This window comes from Pantherophis guttatus, chromosome 4, assembly GCF_059756535.1.
Source record: "Pantherophis guttatus breed Tessera chromosome 4, ASM5975653v1, whole genome shotgun sequence".
NCBI lineage: Eukaryota > Metazoa > Chordata > Lepidosauria > Squamata > Colubridae > Pantherophis > Pantherophis guttatus.
In genome coordinates this window covers 32,257,902-32,276,358 of record NC_142066.1, presented here as the reverse complement: position 1 = coordinate 32,276,358, position 18,457 = coordinate 32,257,902, and the positions used below count along the sequence as shown (strand labels likewise).

The 18,457-nt window shown below is 39.5% G+C and overlaps 1 protein-coding gene across 4 annotated transcripts; it reads right to left on the bottom strand.

The window, feature by feature from the left end:
- Positions 1 to 3,618: 3,618 nt before the first annotated feature.
- On the bottom strand, positions 3,619 to 12,163 carry NFATC2IP (nuclear factor of activated T cells 2 interacting protein). Of its 4 annotated transcripts, none has more exons than XM_034423360.3 (7): positions 11,671 to 12,163; positions 11,448 to 11,561; positions 8,442 to 8,590; positions 6,154 to 6,328; positions 4,672 to 4,816; positions 4,178 to 4,284; positions 3,619 to 4,095 (listed from the first exon to the last, which is right to left on the bottom strand). In XM_034423360.3, the coding sequence occupies exons 1-7, from the start codon at positions 11,680 to 11,682 to the stop codon at positions 3,937 to 3,939; spliced, it is 861 nt and encodes a 286-aa protein (XP_034279251.1). In that variant the 5' UTR covers positions 11,683 to 12,163; the 3' UTR covers positions 3,619 to 3,936. The 4 variants fall into 4 exon arrangements, with proteins under 4 accessions (XP_034279251.1, XP_034279250.1, XP_087748017.1 ...); XM_034423359.3 differs by having other exon boundaries at positions 4,172 to 4,284; positions 11,671 to 12,029; XM_087891891.1 differs by lacking the exon at positions 11,671 to 12,163 and having other exon boundaries at positions 4,172 to 4,284; positions 11,448 to 11,643.
- Between the last annotated feature and the right edge of the window lie 6,294 nt (positions 12,164 to 18,457).

Below are 18,457 nucleotides of genomic sequence, written 5' to 3'. Positions count from 1 at the left end.
TAAAACTATAAGTGTTCCATAGAATTGTGCCTCTGTCTATCCATCCATCCATTAAAATCCTCATTCCTGTAACCTCTCTCTTAGGCCCAGTACTCTTCAATATCTTCATAAATGACTTAGATGAGGGAATAGAAGGAGAATTTACCAAATTTGCAGATGATACTAAATTGGCAGGAACAGCTAACACCCTAGAAGATAGGCTCAAGATCCAGATAGAGCTTGATAGACTTCAGCACTGGGCCCTATCTAACAAAATGAAATTCAACATAGAGAAAAGTAAAGTCTTACACTTAGGCAAGAAAAACCTAAAATACACATATAGACTGGATGAAACCAGGTTTAATAGCAGTAACTGTGAGAGGGATCTTGGAGTCTTAGTGGACAACCAGTTAAATATGAGCCAGCAGTGTGTGGTGGCAGCCAAAAAAGCCAAGGCAATCCTAAATTGCATTAACGGGGATAGAATCAAGATCAAGTGAGGTACTAATACTATTCTATAAAGCCTTAGTAATACCACATCTAGAATACTGCATCCAGTTTTGGTCACTACACTATAAAAATATGTTGAGACTCTAGAAAAAGTGCAGAGAAGAGCAACCAGGATGATTAGGGGACTGGAGACTAAAACATACGAAGAACGGTTACAGGAACTGGGCATGGCTAGTATAGTGAAGAGAAGGACCAGGGGAGACATATTTCCAATATTTGAGGGGCTGAGAGGAATATTTGAGAGGAAGGGGTCAAGCCAGGGGTGAAATGCTCCCAGTTCGGACCGGATCGCCTGATCTGGTAGCGATGGAGGCAGGTGGTTTGGAGAATTGGTAGCAAAAATCCCTGCCCCCACGCCCCATGCCCAACTGAGCCGCACAATCATCAGAGGCTTTTTTTTTACTTTTAAAAATATTTTTTCTACAATTTTTTCTTTGGCCAAAAAATGCTTTTAAAAGTAAAAAAAAAAGCCTCTGATGATCGTGCGGCTCAGCTGGGATCAGCAAAGGCTTTTAAAAGAAAAAAAACATTTTTTCTTTTAAAAGAAAAAAAATGTTTTTTTTCTTTTAAAAGCCTTTGCTGATCCAAGCTGAGTTGGTTGGCAAGTTCACCAAGTTCTAGCTGGCGCATTGAGTACCAAACAAACTTATCAGTACCAGAATAAAACTTTCACATCAAAATGTGCTGAATACCAAATTTGGTGAGTTTCAAAGCAGTTGAGTATCAAGGTACCACTGGACTATAACATATTTTATAACATAAAAATTATCACAAAGCAGTTTGTGACATTACAAAATATCATGAATTATTTCCTGTGTTGATGTTTGGCTGTACTATTCAGTTCAACATAGGCTACTTTCAAGGCAGATGCCTCTTTGTATATCTGCCTGAGTTTTTAAGCACTTTTCAAGTACATTAGCCTCTGCCATTGATGAAGGATTGAGGGTAAGGAAATAACTCTGAAATGATGAATCTTAAGCCACATTTTCTAGTCCACTGTAGCCTTTTCCTGCCACTCAATCTAAAACCCAAAGATAAAGTCTTCCACCATTCGTTCACTTGCAGGGTATGATTTGTGCTAGTTAGGAAATACATTGTATTTATTCTGTTCCCATGTTATCTGTACATACATTTATTGATTTAATAATTCACAAGAAGATTCTTTAGGGATCAATGTCCATTTTCATTGGCAAGACTGTAATCTTGATTTCATCCAAATGTAGATCCTGTGCTCAACAGTACAAATACTGGCATAAATAAATTTCTATTTCAACTTACTGTATGGAGAGCTTTGTGTCTAACTAGAATTTGCTTGAAGGCAGGCAAACTAAATCTCCTGCACCTATGCTGCTCCTGAATTATTTCTTCCAGGATATTGTATAATTTCAATTGTCCAAGAGAAAGGAATCCAGGATAGATAAAAATAAAATGAGATTCCTACAGAACTCCTTTAAGTGTTTGGGTTCTTAGAGTATTCACTGTGGTTTATGATTAAATTATGTAAATTATTACTTTAATTACATTAAAGTTTTTAAAAATGCTAAGTAAAAAAAAGAAAAAAACATTATCAGTGTGAATATTGATGAGAAAAAAAGTAGGAAAGTCTTTTTGGCTTGGATTACATACAATTTTGGAATGTTATTTCAACGTGTTATTAGAAGCTGTTCATAAATTAAAACATTGTGTTTTCTACATGCAGTGTATGATTTACCCTTCTTTTAAAATGTCAGCTGTTTTATTGAAGAGCACAATACCAATCTCTACGTGCATGTTTTTAGCATAAGCAAATTTTCTTCCAAATTGGTATTCTCCCTATGCCTTATTGGATGCCAGAACCTGATCAGCGCTATTGAAAAGCTAAAGATGGTCAGCTGATTAGCACTTCTGTGAGAATCTACTAGAAAATATCGGGATTCAGTGACTAAACTGGAAAAAAGTCAACATAATAGTAATACTTTGATAGAGTTGTCAAAAAAACCACAAGTGTATACCCTTGAAGTTACTGGAATTTCAGTTCTACACAATGAGATTTGATATATTGTATTCTTCAGTTGTGTTGGACTCCAAATCACCATGCTTGGGGATTATGAGAAATTCAAAGTAACAGCACCTAAGTGGAATACGCATCTGTTTATCCAACACAGCAGATCTTTTCTAATTGATGTGATTATACTTAGGAAACCTGGTTGCTAATAGCATGGAAAGTTAAGAAAATGTAACATTGGGATTGTATTGCTTTGGTTTTCATATTATTTATAATTGGTTAAACAGCTAAACAAGACTGGATTTGGCATTTTTGTCCACCTACAGAGTCCTTCCCAAGGATAGGCAGATGTTGTGTAATAATACCATTTTCCCCAAAATAAAACATCCCGATAAGCCCAATTGGGCTTTTGAACGCATGATAAGGCCAAGCACTTACTTCAGGGTTCAAAAAAATATAAAACATGGTCTTATTTTCAGGGAAACACAATATTAAAATATTGTCACAGGATGTAAGCTATTCCAGGTAAAGCTGCTTTTTCCAATTGACTGGTGATTTTGTGAATGTAGATAGTGTTCAAGTGGTTTTGGAATTACAACCAAAGTATCTCTTATGAGCTGTGGTGGCGCAGTGGTTAGAATGCAGTACAGCAGGCTACTTCTGCTGACTCTCTGCTGCCAGCAGTTCAATCCTGAACAGCTCAAGGTTGACTCATTCTTCCATCTTTCCAAGGTCAGTAAAATGAGGACCCAGATTGTTGGGGGCAAGAGGCTGAGTCTGTAAACTGCTTAGAGAGAACTGTGAAGCAGTATGTAAGTCTTATTGCTATTGCTATTACTATTGATCATATCTTTGCTTACTTTTATCATTCTATTTTTACTTACAAGACTTTATATTTTGGGATATGCTCCAGTTCTTTCTCTTCCGTTCTGCAGTCTTTGTATTATTATGGTTGGTTGAAGTCAGTTAGATATTTAGACTCCGTTTGGCATTTTTATCCACCTATCAAATCCTTCCCAAGAACCTGGGATAGGCAAATATTGTTGTTATGGTGTTAATATTTATTGAAGTAGAATGATTAAGAACATAGTATTCTCTTAATATCCATCATTATTCCTCTACAAAGTTTGTCTGCAAGCAACAGGACCAGTAACAAAATTAAATTTTATTACATATTCCAAATTTTAAGTACAGGAGATAAAAGAATAAAGTGAAAAGTGTCCTGTGTTTATTTTCTCCACAAATTAAACTTCCATTTCCCACTGCGATATCAGACTCAGTGAAAATTAAACCAAGGAAAGTATTGAGTCACTCAAGAGTGGGTAAATATCAAAATATCACACTGTGGGTAAATAGCAAATATCACACTGAATACAGGTGAGTCACTTAGAGTAGGTAAATATCAAAAAATAATAAAAATAATAATCAAGTCTAAACATGGATTCTTTGGAAATGCAAGGATGCTAGTTCCACACTTCAATAACATCACCAGATTCCATCCCCAGTTGTTCAGGGGTCTGAGTTTCTGCCAAACGCTGCCCATCATAATAAAAGACAAGTTTGCCTCTGCCTTGGCCTTGAGCTTGTTTGTAGTTGTTCATAAGGGCTTCTAAGGGCTCCCCCTGCAAAAAGGAGAACATAATTACAATACCGTAATGCTTCCTCACAGAAGAAAACCTACAATCCACACCTTATTACCTTTACCTTCTGGATTGTAATCTCCATCACAGAACTTCTGTCTTTTCCTTGTACTCGAAGCAACAGGTTTCCAGAATCATCACCCGGTTGGTTATTGGTCTCCACTATACAATCTGGAAGTTGTCCAACAGAGAATGTTTATTCTACTTTTTCTCCGAGTTCAAAAGAGCAAAATAATGATTTACCCCAATATTATCCTCACCAACTGCCTCATAAAGGTACAGCTGGGCCACTATAATTAAGATATGTGGCTGAATGGAGGATTAGAATTTAGTATCTCCCAAACCTTGCAGTAGTTCTAAGTTTGAAAACAAACAAACAAACAAACAGGTTTAGATAATATAGCAGGAAGTACACAAGAAAATAGCTGTAAAATACTGGACAATACAGAAGTTTAATTCATTTGGGAGGCAAAAGGTTTGAGGAATTTAAAACAGTCAATGAGACTGGAAGCAATGACAATCTGAAGTAAAAAAAAAAAAAGTCCCCAAATTATTCACCGATGATGGAAGCAACACCAAGGTCCAATTTAGCAGGAGTAGAATCAGGTGAAAGTTCACTATCATGATGCAAGAGGATGATTCTCTTTGGATGAACCTTCAGTATCTCTGACATGTGGTCAACCACTCGCCGAAGAGGCTCTGTCTACAGAAGGTGAAGTTAAGTAACTGTGTTAGAGGACAAGGTAAATGGATTCTCTCTGCCCTTAACCATGGCTAAAAGACTGATATTACAGCATTGGGACAATATATGGCACCAGACACTCAGTGCATCAAAGACCTGATAACACTAGCCCTTTATGAATATATTTGCATTAGATACATAGAATTGAAATTGTTTATTTTGTAACAATATGATATATATTATTTCCTTTTTTCAGTTGTTTTTAAAGCACTTTTTTTAAAAAAAATTGATTTATATGCCACCCTTGTCCGGAGACACAGGGCGGCTTACAATGTGTTAAGCAATAGCCTTCATACTTTCGTATATTTTTACAAATTCAGCTTATTGCCCCCACATACTGGGTCCTCAATTTACCTACCTTAGAAAGGATGGAAGGCTGAGTCAACCTTGAGCCTGGCAAGATTCGAACTTACTAATTGCAGACAGCTGGAGTTAAATTACAATGCATTAGTCTGCTGAGCTATCAAAAGTGCTTGTTATGCACTTTTTTGTTTGATAATGTATTTCTATCACCATTATCTTTGTTTTGTTCCTTTTGTCTTCTGTTGTTTTAAAAACAATAATAAATAAAAGTAGCTATAAGAGAGTAAGAATAGGATATAATAGGGTCTTGAGAAGGATGTCAGGTTCTCCTCAGTGACAATACTTCCCAATTCAAAAACTGTTGCCCATCGTTTTGCCTAGATGAAGGTTATGGGTATGAGAATTTTAGATGTGGCTTTATAAGTAAAGCAAACAAAAAGTTGTGGCAGTTTGGGAAACATTTTAAGCTGAGATACACGTCAATTTTATTTCACTCAAGTTAGTCCTTCAATTTTTGGCAAACAAAAAAACTTCAAGGGGCTATAGAACGATTTCAGGAATTGCAAATTGCCCACTCCTGATTTAATGTGACATGTGAATTCAGTACTATTCTGAGGCAGGCATGTTTTTCACCAATTATATTTTGAACCCTCCTAAGCCCACATTCTCTTTTAAAAATATATATAATTTTTGTTACATTGTTACAGGATGTAAATTAATAGTATGGTTGTTGGAATTCACATATAATAATGGATTTATGCAGGATTGTATATGAAGGTCCACCTATTAGTTAGGGAATATCTAATAGTGAAAAATAAGCTTCCAAAACCCAAGGTGGCTGCTTCTGCATTGAAGCTCATTAAAAAAAAGTCTCTATTGCAGATGTTAGGACTGAATCCTAGACAAGTGCAAGGAAAAGAAAAAGAGAAAAGCCCACATTATGACAGCAAAGGGAAGTGAATAGGGATAAGATAACAAATACCAAAGCCTCACACCATTAGAATACAGATTTTGTAGAGATCAGCTCGGCATCGGACTTTCAGCAACAGCTCCTGGGGTTCAAACGCATCAACCAGAATTACATCATCCTCATCAAACAATTGATCCTGCAAGCTCCTCTTAGCAGCTGAGAGGGAATTGCTCAAATTTTTGAGATTCTGATCAAACATTCTGCCAAGAAAGCAAAGAAAAATTTGAGTGAGAAATCCATATGCTGGGGTTTGCCTTGGGATGCTCTTATTTAGAGGTATGTTGTATTCAGTCTGAAGCAGGCAAGGGTACTTGGGATCTGTTATGGAAACCCTTTCTGTATCTGACAGCACCTTAAGGAAGTAGCACTTTATGTTGACATAATCATAACAGATTCAAGAAAATACAGGTTGTCCCTGACTTACAACAGTTCATTTAGTGACCATTTAAAGTTACAAAGGCACTGAAAAAAAGGAACTTACGACTGTCTTTCATGGTTACAACTTTGCAGCATCCCCGTGATCATGTGATCAAAATTCAGGTGCTTGGCAACTGGCTTCATTTATGACAGTTGCAATGCCCTGTGGTCATGTAATCCCCTTTTGCGACCTTCTGACAAGCAAAGACAATGGGAAAGCCATTTTCCTTTAACAATCGTGTTAATAACTTAACAGGTGCAGTGATTCACTTAACAACTGTGGCAAGAAAGGTTGTAAAATGGGGCAAAATTCACTTAATAAATGTTTCACTTAGCAACAGAAATTTTGGGCTCAATTGTGGTTGTAAGTTGAGGACTACTTGTAAGCATTGTAGTCATTAATTTCATCCTCCATAAGGTGTTATGAAGATGTTGCCACCTTCATAAGGCCTCCTGAAATTAAGAATGATCTGCACAGATACTATATAAGCCACCCTTCTTCATAAAATTTCTGGCATGGAAAAGACAAGGTGCCTGATCCAAGAGACAATGAACCACAACAGTCTCTCCCAATTTAATTTCTCTAAACTTTTGGAACACAATTCCCATACTTGCCCCTACTCCCCAAGTGCAACATATACGGAAGAATTGGAAATGGGAAGATTAGCACAGACAGACCCATTTCAAATATTTGTCTTGGAGCCCTTAGTGAATTAATTTGTTTCCTTCATACCTTCTTCGTTAAATATGAACCAGTTTAGCCTTTTTTATAAGGCTGCTCTAAAAATACTGTCTAAAGGTAGAGACGAAATGGTATATAGGTAGTCCTTGACTTACAACCACAATTTCCCTTATTAAGGTAGCTGTTAAATGAATGACATCCAATTAATCAAATCACTCTACTTATTAAGTGAATCAGGTGGTCATTAAGCAAATCCAGCTTCCCCCATTGATTCTGCTTGTTGGAAGTCAGCTGGAAAAGTCGCAAACGGCAATGATGTCACCTGGGACACCGCAACCATCACAAATACATCCTGGTTGCCAAGCACTCAATTTTTGATCACATGACTGTGGGGATGTTGTGACTATTGTGTGAGCAAAGATTGTTAAGTCAAGTTTTTTCAGTGCTGTCAAATAGTCATTAATTGAATGGTTGTGAGTCTAGAACTATCTGTAACTCCTAATCTAAGCTTGAGAGCCTAAGAGCTCAAAGTATTAACCAAATTGGGATACAACACAAAAATACACAAAGAACAGCTTGTCGTGGTCCAGCCTTATCAGTTATATCAGCCAATTCACTGAAATCCTGCATGTACCTGTATTATAAATTTAGGACATAACTGTCTCTCCAACCCTGTATAACTATTACTTTCAGCACAATATTGCTGTGCTCATGCTGACTTTTAATCAGTGCCAAAGGAGATTATGATATCAGCAGAAATAGATCAGCAAAATTTTTACTGGACTTGATATGCTACATTCAGATAACAAACTTAATCAAAATGTGCTTATTATCATCTGCCAACTTTCTTCCTATGCACATTAAATAATTGCTATCTGCAGCACCCTAATTTGACATGCCGTATGGTTTCAAACTGATGCGAAGGCTCCTGCTAGCTGGAGCAAGGTAGGGAAAGAAACCAATTTAAATCAATTATGCCCCGGAGACCCCAATCCTTCCTAAAGATTTTGTTCCTCCACTCTTATCGATCCACTACACTTCCACCTCATTTCCAGAAATACCAATTTCTTATTGGGCTTTGACACGATCCTTCTCTTGCTGTGGAGGAGGTGAAGGAGAACATGAAAGGTCTTGACATCTGCCAAAAGGAGAACAGACAAAGTAATGGTTTAAATTCAGCTTTTCTGGAAAGTCGGGCAGAAGAGAACTGAAACCTTGGTTTTGACTTCAATTGCTTTAAAGGAACTGGCTTTTCCTCATCCTCATCTTCTTCTGAGCTATAGGCCAACTTATTGTTACAACGCGCTTTGATTTTATCAGGAAGTTTCAGAGGATTTTTTAAGAATCGCAGGCTGTTCTCAACCTGCAGATAAGAAACAGAAGGGGTGGGGGGGAGAATTTATCAGGTTACTAGAAAGAGAAAACGGAATTTATCACTCAATATGTACAAGTCAGTGATACTAATATATCTAGATGAATGATCCATCACATAAAAGTGGGATGCTATGGTTCTTTGCTTCTCTTAACAAAGGGTACTAATGACAATAAGGAGCAAATGTGACAATAATTGAAGGTAACCAAGGTAAGTTTGAGGGCAACATTAATTAAGAGTGCACTATATAGAATTACAATGTCCTTCTCTTTACAAAACATTCAGAAGTCTTTAAAAATATTTTGAATAATCACCAACTCTTTTCTTTTAAAAAAAGAAACAGAAAAAAAATGCACCCATGAACACTATAGCACTTTTTCTGTTATCTGGACATCATGTTTCTAACAGAACCTAAGACTTTAATATTTGTAGTTACTACATCTCTCTGCTAGCTCATATCCAGCTCATGATTCACTAACATCCTTTTTACATACAGTATATATCAAATTAGGTCTATAGATAATTCTCGATATGATCAAACACTAAAGTTACAATGGCTTGAAAAGAGTGCTTTACAGGACCTAAAGCAGTTCTGGCTGTTGTAAAATGTTGCACACATGCAAACCCCACAATTACATGATCACGATCTGGGTGCTTGGCAACCTATTTGCACTTACAATTGGTTGCCAAGATCCCCATAATATGTGATTGCCATTTGAAGTAATCTCTGCTGGCTTCCCCAGAAAGTCAATGGGGAAAATGATAGGGAAGTTTGGAAGCTGCTGCCACTGAGCTGAAATTCTCTCTGGACCGGCAATTCATTCAGAGTGACAGGTCTACCTGCCAAGAGGGAATCTCAGCCAGGAGGGAATCCCACCTCCATGTGCACCTGAACTCTTCCTGCACCCCATCAGAGTTTCCTTTGCAGGCAGTTCTTTTACTCCATCTGCTTAATAACCCACATAGTTGCTTAAGAACTGCAAATAGGAAACCCAGGATTGTTGAGTGATCACATGGGCAACTCACTTAACAACTGCTTTGCTCAATGACCAAGACTCTAGTCCCAACTGTGGTTTTAAGTAAAATTTCATCATCTTAATCTGCATACGTTGTGTCTGACCAATTCTCTAATAAGGCAGCAGCAGCTAGAAAAACTTTGCTTATCTTAGGTACTCCGTAGTTAAAGAAAGGTTGGAAAGCAGGAGAACAAGAGTTCTTGTCGTGACTCAAGTAACAAAGCTAGCCACTTTGGGCTAGTTACACCCTCTCAGCCATAGTAAGAGGGCAATGGCAAACTACTCCTAAAAAATATTTCCAAGAAAACTGCAGGAACTAGTCCAGGCAGTCACCTGGAATCAATATTGACAGAAATCTCATGGCGCTAGAGTAGACAGCAGAGAAGGGAGAAAAACCCTCAGAAGGCAGCAGTGGCAAGTAATTTATATACTGTTGCCAAAAACAGTACATAGATATGACCATCAAGTAGCAGGTTGGTCTCACATGATGCAAGTTACATGCGAGATGGATTCTTCTGTCAGTTTTGCAAAGAGTAAACAAAAACTTGGCAAATGATAATTACAACATTCTTTTTCCCAATAGTATAAGGCAGGGGTCTGCAATCTTGGCAACTTTACGAGTTGTGGACTTCAACTTCCAGAATTCCTCAGCCAGTATGTGCTGGCTGAGGAATTCTGGGAGTTGAAGTCCACAGCTCGTAAAGTTGCCAAGGTTGCAGACCCATGGTATAAAGGGACAGCATAAAAAACTGAGGAAAACTGGAAAATACCCAATACTGGGGGCTGTACAATAGTGTCATTAAATTAAGCTCTCTCTCTCTTGTCCCTGCAAGCAACACCAGTATGTTTGCAAGCTAAAGAAATCTTTTCATTGACTTATTTAATAAGGAGATGAGGCACATTTCTTCCATACAGAACAAGCAGCAGCAGAGGCTAACAATCTCATTTTTAGATATAGTCACGTCTTTGAGTTAGTGTTGATTATCTGTGATTGCCCATACACATCCCTATACACATTTTTCGCAAGCTTTTTGAGATTTCATACCTGAACCAGGATTAGAGTCTGATTTCTAGTCCAATGCCTTTAAACCAGGGGTCACCAACCTTTCGGATCTCAGGGACCACTAAATTCATAATTTTAAATCCTGCAGACCACTAATATGAATTTTTTAAAAAGATAAATAGTATTTAGTGCAATATAAAAAATGCAAATAATTTTTTTGCGGACCATCAAAATTTTCTTGGAGACCACCAGAGGTCTGTGGACCACAGGTTAGTGACCACTGCTTTAAACCACTGCACCGAACTGGCTCTCAGCCGCATTATACAGATTTATATTAATTACAATACATATAATACAGTATAAAAATTGGATACAGCAATTTATGTACTTGTGATAAAGGAAATAAGGGCACAACAAAAAAACAAAACAAAACAGATCCCTAAGTTAGGGAAAGTCTGTTCTTTGAATAAGAATGAAAGTCATTATTATTATTATACCTTCATTATCTCCCTGCAGCCCTTGTTACCCAGCAGTTCCTAATCACATGTTTTGCAAATGAAATGTTTTAGGCTTCACCTGACAATTTTATCTCCTCCCCCTGAGAAACTGGATTTGAGAAGGGGATAATTTACTTAACTACAGGTGGTCTTCAATTCACAACCACAACTGAGCCCCAGACATTTGTTAGTGAGACATTTGTGTTAAGCGCGTGAGGTCGGCCAAAATAAAGTAACGGAGAACTTTTGGGGGGGGGGAGGGGGGACGGACGGACGGACGGGGAAAGCCACGATGTCGCGCACCCCTTAAAAGTCACCCCGCCAGCACATACCTGGGTCGAATAGACCGGGACGGAGGTGCTGGTGGTGAGAAGGCGGCGCCGCTTGGGTAAGGGCTTCTTGGGGGCCCCTTCTGGCTCCGAGTCGCTGCTTAGGGTCACATTCACCTGTTGGGGAGGGGCGAGAAAAGCCGTAGGTCCATCCCCCGCAAGCCGAGATTCCATCCCGCTTCCTCCCTCAATTCCCACCGTCCCTTCCCGCCCGGCTTCTGTTTACCGACTCCGCCATCGCTGGACAAGACACGTTTCTATTGGTTTCGCTATCCGCGTCGTTCCGCCTCCGAAGCTCCGATTGGGTTTCACCCGAAGCTCTTTGTTTCTTCACTGCGCCGAGAAATTATCTATGGAGATTCTCTTATGGTTGGTCCCAAAAGTGTTGGTTCTTCCTCTTCTTCTTTTCTTTCGCTTCTCCTCCGGAGCGGAAGAAGCTCCTGAAAAAGCACTTTTGGCACCTCCGAAGAAAGTTCGAGCGAGCCCAGCGTTAACGAAACAAGCGTTCCCTTCCGCAGCGCTAAGCAGTCTGGGGACGGCAGTGGGTTTGTTTTGCTTTTTACGGCGAGACGGCTCCTATAATTCATTTTCCGGGGCGGGTCGAGAAGAGGAATGTGGGATTGTCCGCTCTCTTGAGGGACGCCTCTTTTTTCCGACGCAGTAAACTTCTGGAATAAGCAAATACGTATTTTACACCATCTTAATCCTTGCAGCGAATCGTCCATTTTGGAGGTTTTAATTGCTACCACATGCACCCTCCCCCCCCCCAAGGGGCCCTTAACCAGCCAGGATGGGCATGGATCCAGAACACAAATGGATGAACTCACAGCTCACCAAAGGGCCTTTCCACTTCCTCAAGCTCAACTCCCACATAACAAGGCTCAGATGTGTCTCCCTGCCAAGCCAGAGTCCAGCTTCCAGCAAAATCTAGTGGTTTTTATCTGACAGATGCCGAGAATATTCTTCACACAGCGACCTTGGAAGATCCTCCTTACCCCAGGAGAGATCTGATTGTCAGAAACAGGGCCCCCAGTTGGCTACCTTGCAGATAAATAAGAGCAATGAAGTCATTATGCTTCAGCGGTGTTATCCACACAAAGTAAACACTAATACAGGATGAACTGTCTTTGAATATTAGTAGCTCAGGTGGGTTGGTAGTTACCTTGTTGGTTTGAGCTCCGAGCTTGGCAATTTGGTTGCAAATGTTTCATCCCCATTCATGGAGACATTTTCAGTGCGCTTTGGATTGTGCTTGTCTGGAGGAGCACTGGCCTTTAAAAAAAATTGGCTTTTTTTTTAATGGCCAATGCACAATCCAGACATAACTAATACAGGTTTTTTTACCTGTGTGGGGTCAGCCTCGCATTTTTATCTTCCTCAAGCAGTGCTATAGGCACCTCGTGTTAGAATGATAGAGGTGCCTGCTATACTTTATCTGTCTCCATTGGAAGTTAAAAGGTCTCTGATCTGCTCCACATTTCTTTTAGCAGCCTTCTGATCTGCCGATCAGCATTCAATCCTAGCATTTAAGACTAGGATCCCACATCAAAGAAAAGGAATTCCCTCAGGATAAGGAAAATGCCAGGTGAAGGAAGGGAGCTACGTATCTGAGGGCAATCTTTCTTTTCAGATTTTATGCACTTTAGGATCAAGGCAGGAGCATCCCAAACAGCATAGGAAGGACTCATTAAACTCGCATGTATACAACCACCCCTGAATTCTCACCAAGAGTTAGGGTTATGGAAGAATGTCTGATCTTGATTATTAAATAATTCAGACCCTTGTGTGCAATTCATCTGGTCCTGGTGATTTGAACTCGTCTAGGGTGGGAAGTTGCTCACTTACCATTTTTTGCCTATTTAATCTATTTTTTACAGTACTGTTTTTGATAGGTTGGACTGTTTTTGTGTAAAGATGGATGCAAAAAATGAGTTAAGTAATTCTGCTTTCTCCCTGTTGCTTGTCATCTTCTTGCCACTTTCTCCTATTAATGGACCAATCATTTCCTTGACTTTTCTCTTGTTTTTTACATGTTGAAAGAACCTTTTTAAAAATTATTTTTCACTTAAATATGAGCCAACAGTGTGCTGCAGCTGCCAAAAAGCCAACACAGTTCTAGGCTGCATTTACAGAGGGATGGAATCGAGATCACATGACGTGTTAATACCGTAACATTTTATAATGCCTTAGTAAGGTCACACTTGGAATACTGCATCCGGTTTTGGTTGCCACGAGGTAAAAAATATGTTGAGACTCTACAACGGGGGTGTCAAACTGGCAGCCTGCGGGCCGGATGCCGCAGGCTTCACGAAGGCAAAAAAGTCGTGATACGGCACGTGACATGATGCAATCGAGTTTGACACCCGTGCTCTAGAAGGAGTGAAGAGAAGAGCAATAAAGATGATTAGGGGACTGGAGGTAAAACATAAAGAACAATTGCTGGAATTTGGTATGTCTAGTTTGATGAAAAGAAGGACTAGGGGTGACATGATAGCAGTGTTCCAATATCTCAGGGGTTGCCATAAAGAAGAGGGAGTCAAGCTATTCTCAAAAGCTCTTGAAGGCAGGACAAGATAGGCAATGGATGGAAACTAATCAAGGAGAGAGACAACCTAGAACTAAGGAGAAATTTCCTGACAGTTACAACAATTATTCAGTGGAATGACTTGCCTCCAAAAGTTGTGGGGATTCTAACACTGGAAGTTTTAAAGAAGAAATTGGACAATCATTTGTCTGAAATGGTGTTAGGATTCTGCCTGACCAGAGAGTTTGATTACAAGACTTGCAAGGTCCCAACTCCTATTCTATAAAACCAAATCTCTGCGCTCCATTTTTCTCTACAGTCTATTCTTTTTGTTCTTGAGAATAAAATGTTTTCCACACTATGTCTGCATTTCATTTTCTTTTATTTGTTCTTGCTTCACTCTGGCTTGTGGAAACTCCAAATTACAGATAGTGCTTGTCTTATGACCACAATTCAGTCCAAAATTTCTGTTGCTGAGCAAGACAGTCATTAAGTTAATTTTGCCCCACTTTATGACCTTTCATGCTATGATTGCTAAGTGAATCACTGCAGTTGTTAAATTGTTAAATCTGGTTTCCCCATTGACGTCATATGGTCATAAAAGGTGATCATATGTCTCTGAGATACCACAAATGTCAAAAATGTGCCAAGCTTCTGAATTTTGATCACCTGTCCAGAGGGATGCTAAAATGGTTGCAAGAGTGAAAAATGGTTGTAACTTACTTTTTTCAGTGCCATTGTAACTTCAAATGGTCACTAAATGAACTGTTGTAAGTTGTGGACTACTTGTGGTCTTGCAATATAACTATCACATTTTTAAACTGCCCATTTCCTCCACAGAGGGAGTCTGGGTAGTGTGTATTAAAATATAAAAATATAAAAACAATACATAAAAGGTAAAAAAAATTAAAAGGCCAAGGATACTTAAAAGCTATTAGAAATTAATTGAAGGGCAAAGGAAGGGTTGTCAAGGAAACGACCAGTCCCATGGCTATGACCTCGTCTGAGCTGCCCACGCAAAGCTGCAGAGCCATGTTTTCATTCCTTTTCAGAAAGCCAAGAGGGTAGAGGCCTGGCTCATGTCCAAGGGGGAGAAGATTACACAGGGTAGGAACAGAGGCAAAGAAGGCTGTCCACCTGGAGCCTGCCAATCAAAATGCAGGTAGTCCTCGACTTAACGACCAGAGTTGAGCCCAAAATTTCTATGTGAGATATTTGTTAAATGAGTTCCCATTTTACGACCTTTCTTGCCACAGTTGTTAAGGGAATGGGAGGTTACATCAGGTCAGGGTCATTGGGAAGTGAACTGCTGTGGGGGGGGGGGGCTTGCATGGGTTGGTTGAGGGTTGGTGCTGTGTCTGGTTGATTATGTGGTTGATTTGGATTCTGAGGGGTTCGTAGGCTGGTTATAGCTCAAAGTGTTTGTGGATGGAACTGCTTGTGGAATCCCAGGCTTGGATGAATTCACCAGCCTGGCATGGTGGGTGGTAGTGTGGCTGATGATTTTTGTGTTGCTCCAAATGATGCTGTTTGGTGTCAGTATGAGTAGAAATTAGGGATTTGGGATCGTGGCGTTTGATTGCCAGCTGGTCTTCGTTCATCCTGTTTTTTAATTGACATGTTTTTCCCACGTAGAATTGGTTGCAATGGTTAAAGTTGATTTTGTAAATTACATTGTTTCTTTCATCCTTCTGTATCTTGTTTATGGCTCTGAATAATTCCTGACCAAGTGTGGCTGTGGGTTTGTGGGCTATTCCTATTCCTAGGGGCTGGAGAACTCTGGCTGTCATTTCCGATACCCCTTTTGTGTATGGTAGGATTAGTTTTTGTGTGGTGATTGGCTGTGTGGTGTGTTGTGATTTGGGTGCTGTATGTTGGAGTGTGAAGTTTTTTGGATAGCCATTATGGCGAAAGACATCAAGCACCTGTTTATCTTCTGCTTTTCTTAGTGTTGTGGTGCTGCAGTGTGTTCCGGCCCTTTTGAAGAGGGTTTGGACGTAGCTTCCTTTGTGTGCCTTGGGGTGGTTGCTTGCGAAGCTGAAAATCTGGTCTAGATGCATGGGTGGTAGATGCGGGTTTCCAGTTCTCCATTGTTTAATCTCCTTATGTCGATGTTGAGGAATGGGAGTCTATTTCCTGTTTGCGTGTGAATTTGATCCCAGGGAATATGTTATGGAGTAGGTTGTGTGTTTCTTCAATTTGGGACCATTTGATGATGACGAAGGTGTCATCGATGTAGTGAGTCCAGAATTTTGGTTGGATGGTGGGTGGAGCAACACAAAAATCACTGGGCATGTGAATGGGTGTGAATGCCATCGAAACCTGGCATTCCACAAGCAATTTCATCAACAGGTACATGGATATATAATCAGCCTATGAACCCTTCAGAATTCAAATCAACCACACAGCCAACCAGACAGCACCGACCCTCAACCAACCCATGCAAGCCCCCCCCCCCACCTGCAGGTCACCTCCCAATGATTCTGACCTGATGTAACTTCCCCATCACAAGACTCTCACTGATGACTCACACCTGACCCATCACAAGACCCTCACTTGACACACTCACACCTGAAGCCCTTATAAACAGAAGAACACTGACACTCACATCCCCTAAACTCCATTGAAGATGTCACCTAGCCTGGTAACAAAATGTTCAGAAACCCAACACACAAGCTCGGACAATTCAACCTTCAACCCTCATCTTCGTATTTTGTTATCTTTTCAGTTCTTCTTCTTCTACCCTACTGTCTGCAGTACTGCCACAGCCACTATCCAGACTTTTTTGTCTATGTTATACACAATTGTTAAGTCTGGTTTGTTATGTAGTACGTGCCTTTCTATTTGAATTCTGAAGTCCTAAAGTACTTTAAGTTTTTCATTTTCTATTACTCTCTCTACTTTATGGTTCCACCAGTTCTTGCTTGCAGGCAGATGTTTTTTCTTGCAGATATTCCAATGCGCCATTATTGCTCCTCTTTCATGCTGTTGCTTGTAGCCAGTCTGGACAATTTTCTTGCAGCGGCTAATCAGGTGGGCCACTGTTTCTTTAACTTTTTTGTTCAGCTTCTTCATCTTTTATCCAAGTTCTTTGTTTCTTCTACTTTCCTGCTCTTAGCCATTGCCAAGTCTTGTTATCTGCTTTGTTTGCTATTTTTTTTAAAAAAATGTACTCATACTTTATCTTCCCATGTCTCTTTTCTGTTCTTTATTTAGTCTTTCTTGTAGGACAGCTTGGTCTCTCCAGTACTGAGTAACCCTTCCTGGTATATTAGCTTTTGTGCATCTTCTTTACTGCTCTTCCGGTAGTGAATGCCCTTTTTTCATATTCAGCCTTCTGAAGTACTTGCAACATTCTGCATCCAGTTATTTTCCTTGGTAAATAGAATCTGTCAACGTCGCTGCTAAGATGAAGGCCGTGATTCATTATTTTTCTATTCTTCTTATCCAGGGCTTTTAGTTCTGCTTGCGTCTACTATCCCAGCTGTGTATCTAAAATAACTGGAATTACCCAGGTGCTAACAGCCTTGATGGTATTTCAATCGTCTTCCTCCAGACGTTTGGTATTATTTTCATAGGGAATTTTGAATTTTCATTTTTCTCTCTCTCATTTGATGGTGACCATGGCACATTTGACCAGTCCATACTCTATTGCAGTATCTTGGCTGTATAAACAGATAGTGTTAAGCAGTGATTCTATTTCAAATGGTGCTTTTCCATACAGCTTCAGATACAGATAGTCTTTGATATACAGCCACCAATAAGACCAGAATTTCTGTTGTTAAGCAAGGTGATTATTAAGTGAGCCCTGCCCAATTTTACAACAGTTTCCGTCATGGTTAAGCAAATCACTGCAGTTGTTAAGTGAATTATACAATCATTAAGTGAATCCAGCTGCCCACATTGACTTTACTTACTGGAAGCTGCTTGGGAAGATCACAAGTGGTGACCCAATGACCCCATAGGAGGTTGGAACTGTTGTGAATAAATTTACAATGACAATTGAGCCCCAAATTTCTATTTTTAAGTAAAACATCTGTTAAATGCATTTTGGTCCATTTTACAGCCTTTCTTGCCAAAGCTATTAAGTGAATCACTGTAGTTGATAAGTTAGCAACACAGTTGTTAAGGGAATTGGGTTTCCTCATTGACTTTGCCTATCAGAAGGTGGCAAAAGGGATATCATGTGACTCAGGGACACAGCAATGGTCATAAGTATGAACCTGTTGACAAGCATCTGAATTTTGATCACATGATCATGGGGATGCTAGAAAGGTTGTAACTGTGAAAAATGATTATAAGTCACTTTTTAGTGCCATTGTAACTTTGAACAGTCACTAAATGAACTGTTGTAACTCGGGGACTATCTGTAGAGTAAATGTGCATTCTTTGATTTTCTTACTAGTAAAATTTGGGTGTTATCTATCCTTGTAATAAAAATTTCCTGTTACAGTTATAAAACCTGTTTCAGTAACCAGCTCAGATTTTT

What these genes read in the sequence shown, in the direction of transcription:
- NFATC2IP (XM_087891891.1), bottom strand. Translation starts at nt 11,618, where the DNA reads ATGGAATCTCGGCTTGCGGGGGATGGACCTACGGCTTTTCTCGCCCCT. An exon ending in TCCCGGTCTATTCGACCCAG is followed by an intron (nt 8,591 to 11,447) that starts GTATGTGCTGGC and finishes TCTTATCTGCAG; the next exon opens with GTTGAGAACAGCCTGCGATT. An exon ending in ACAAAATCTGTATTCTAATG is followed by an intron (nt 4,817 to 6,153) that starts GTGTGAGGCTTT and finishes CACCTTCTGTAG; the next exon opens with ACAGAGCCTCTTCGGCGAGT.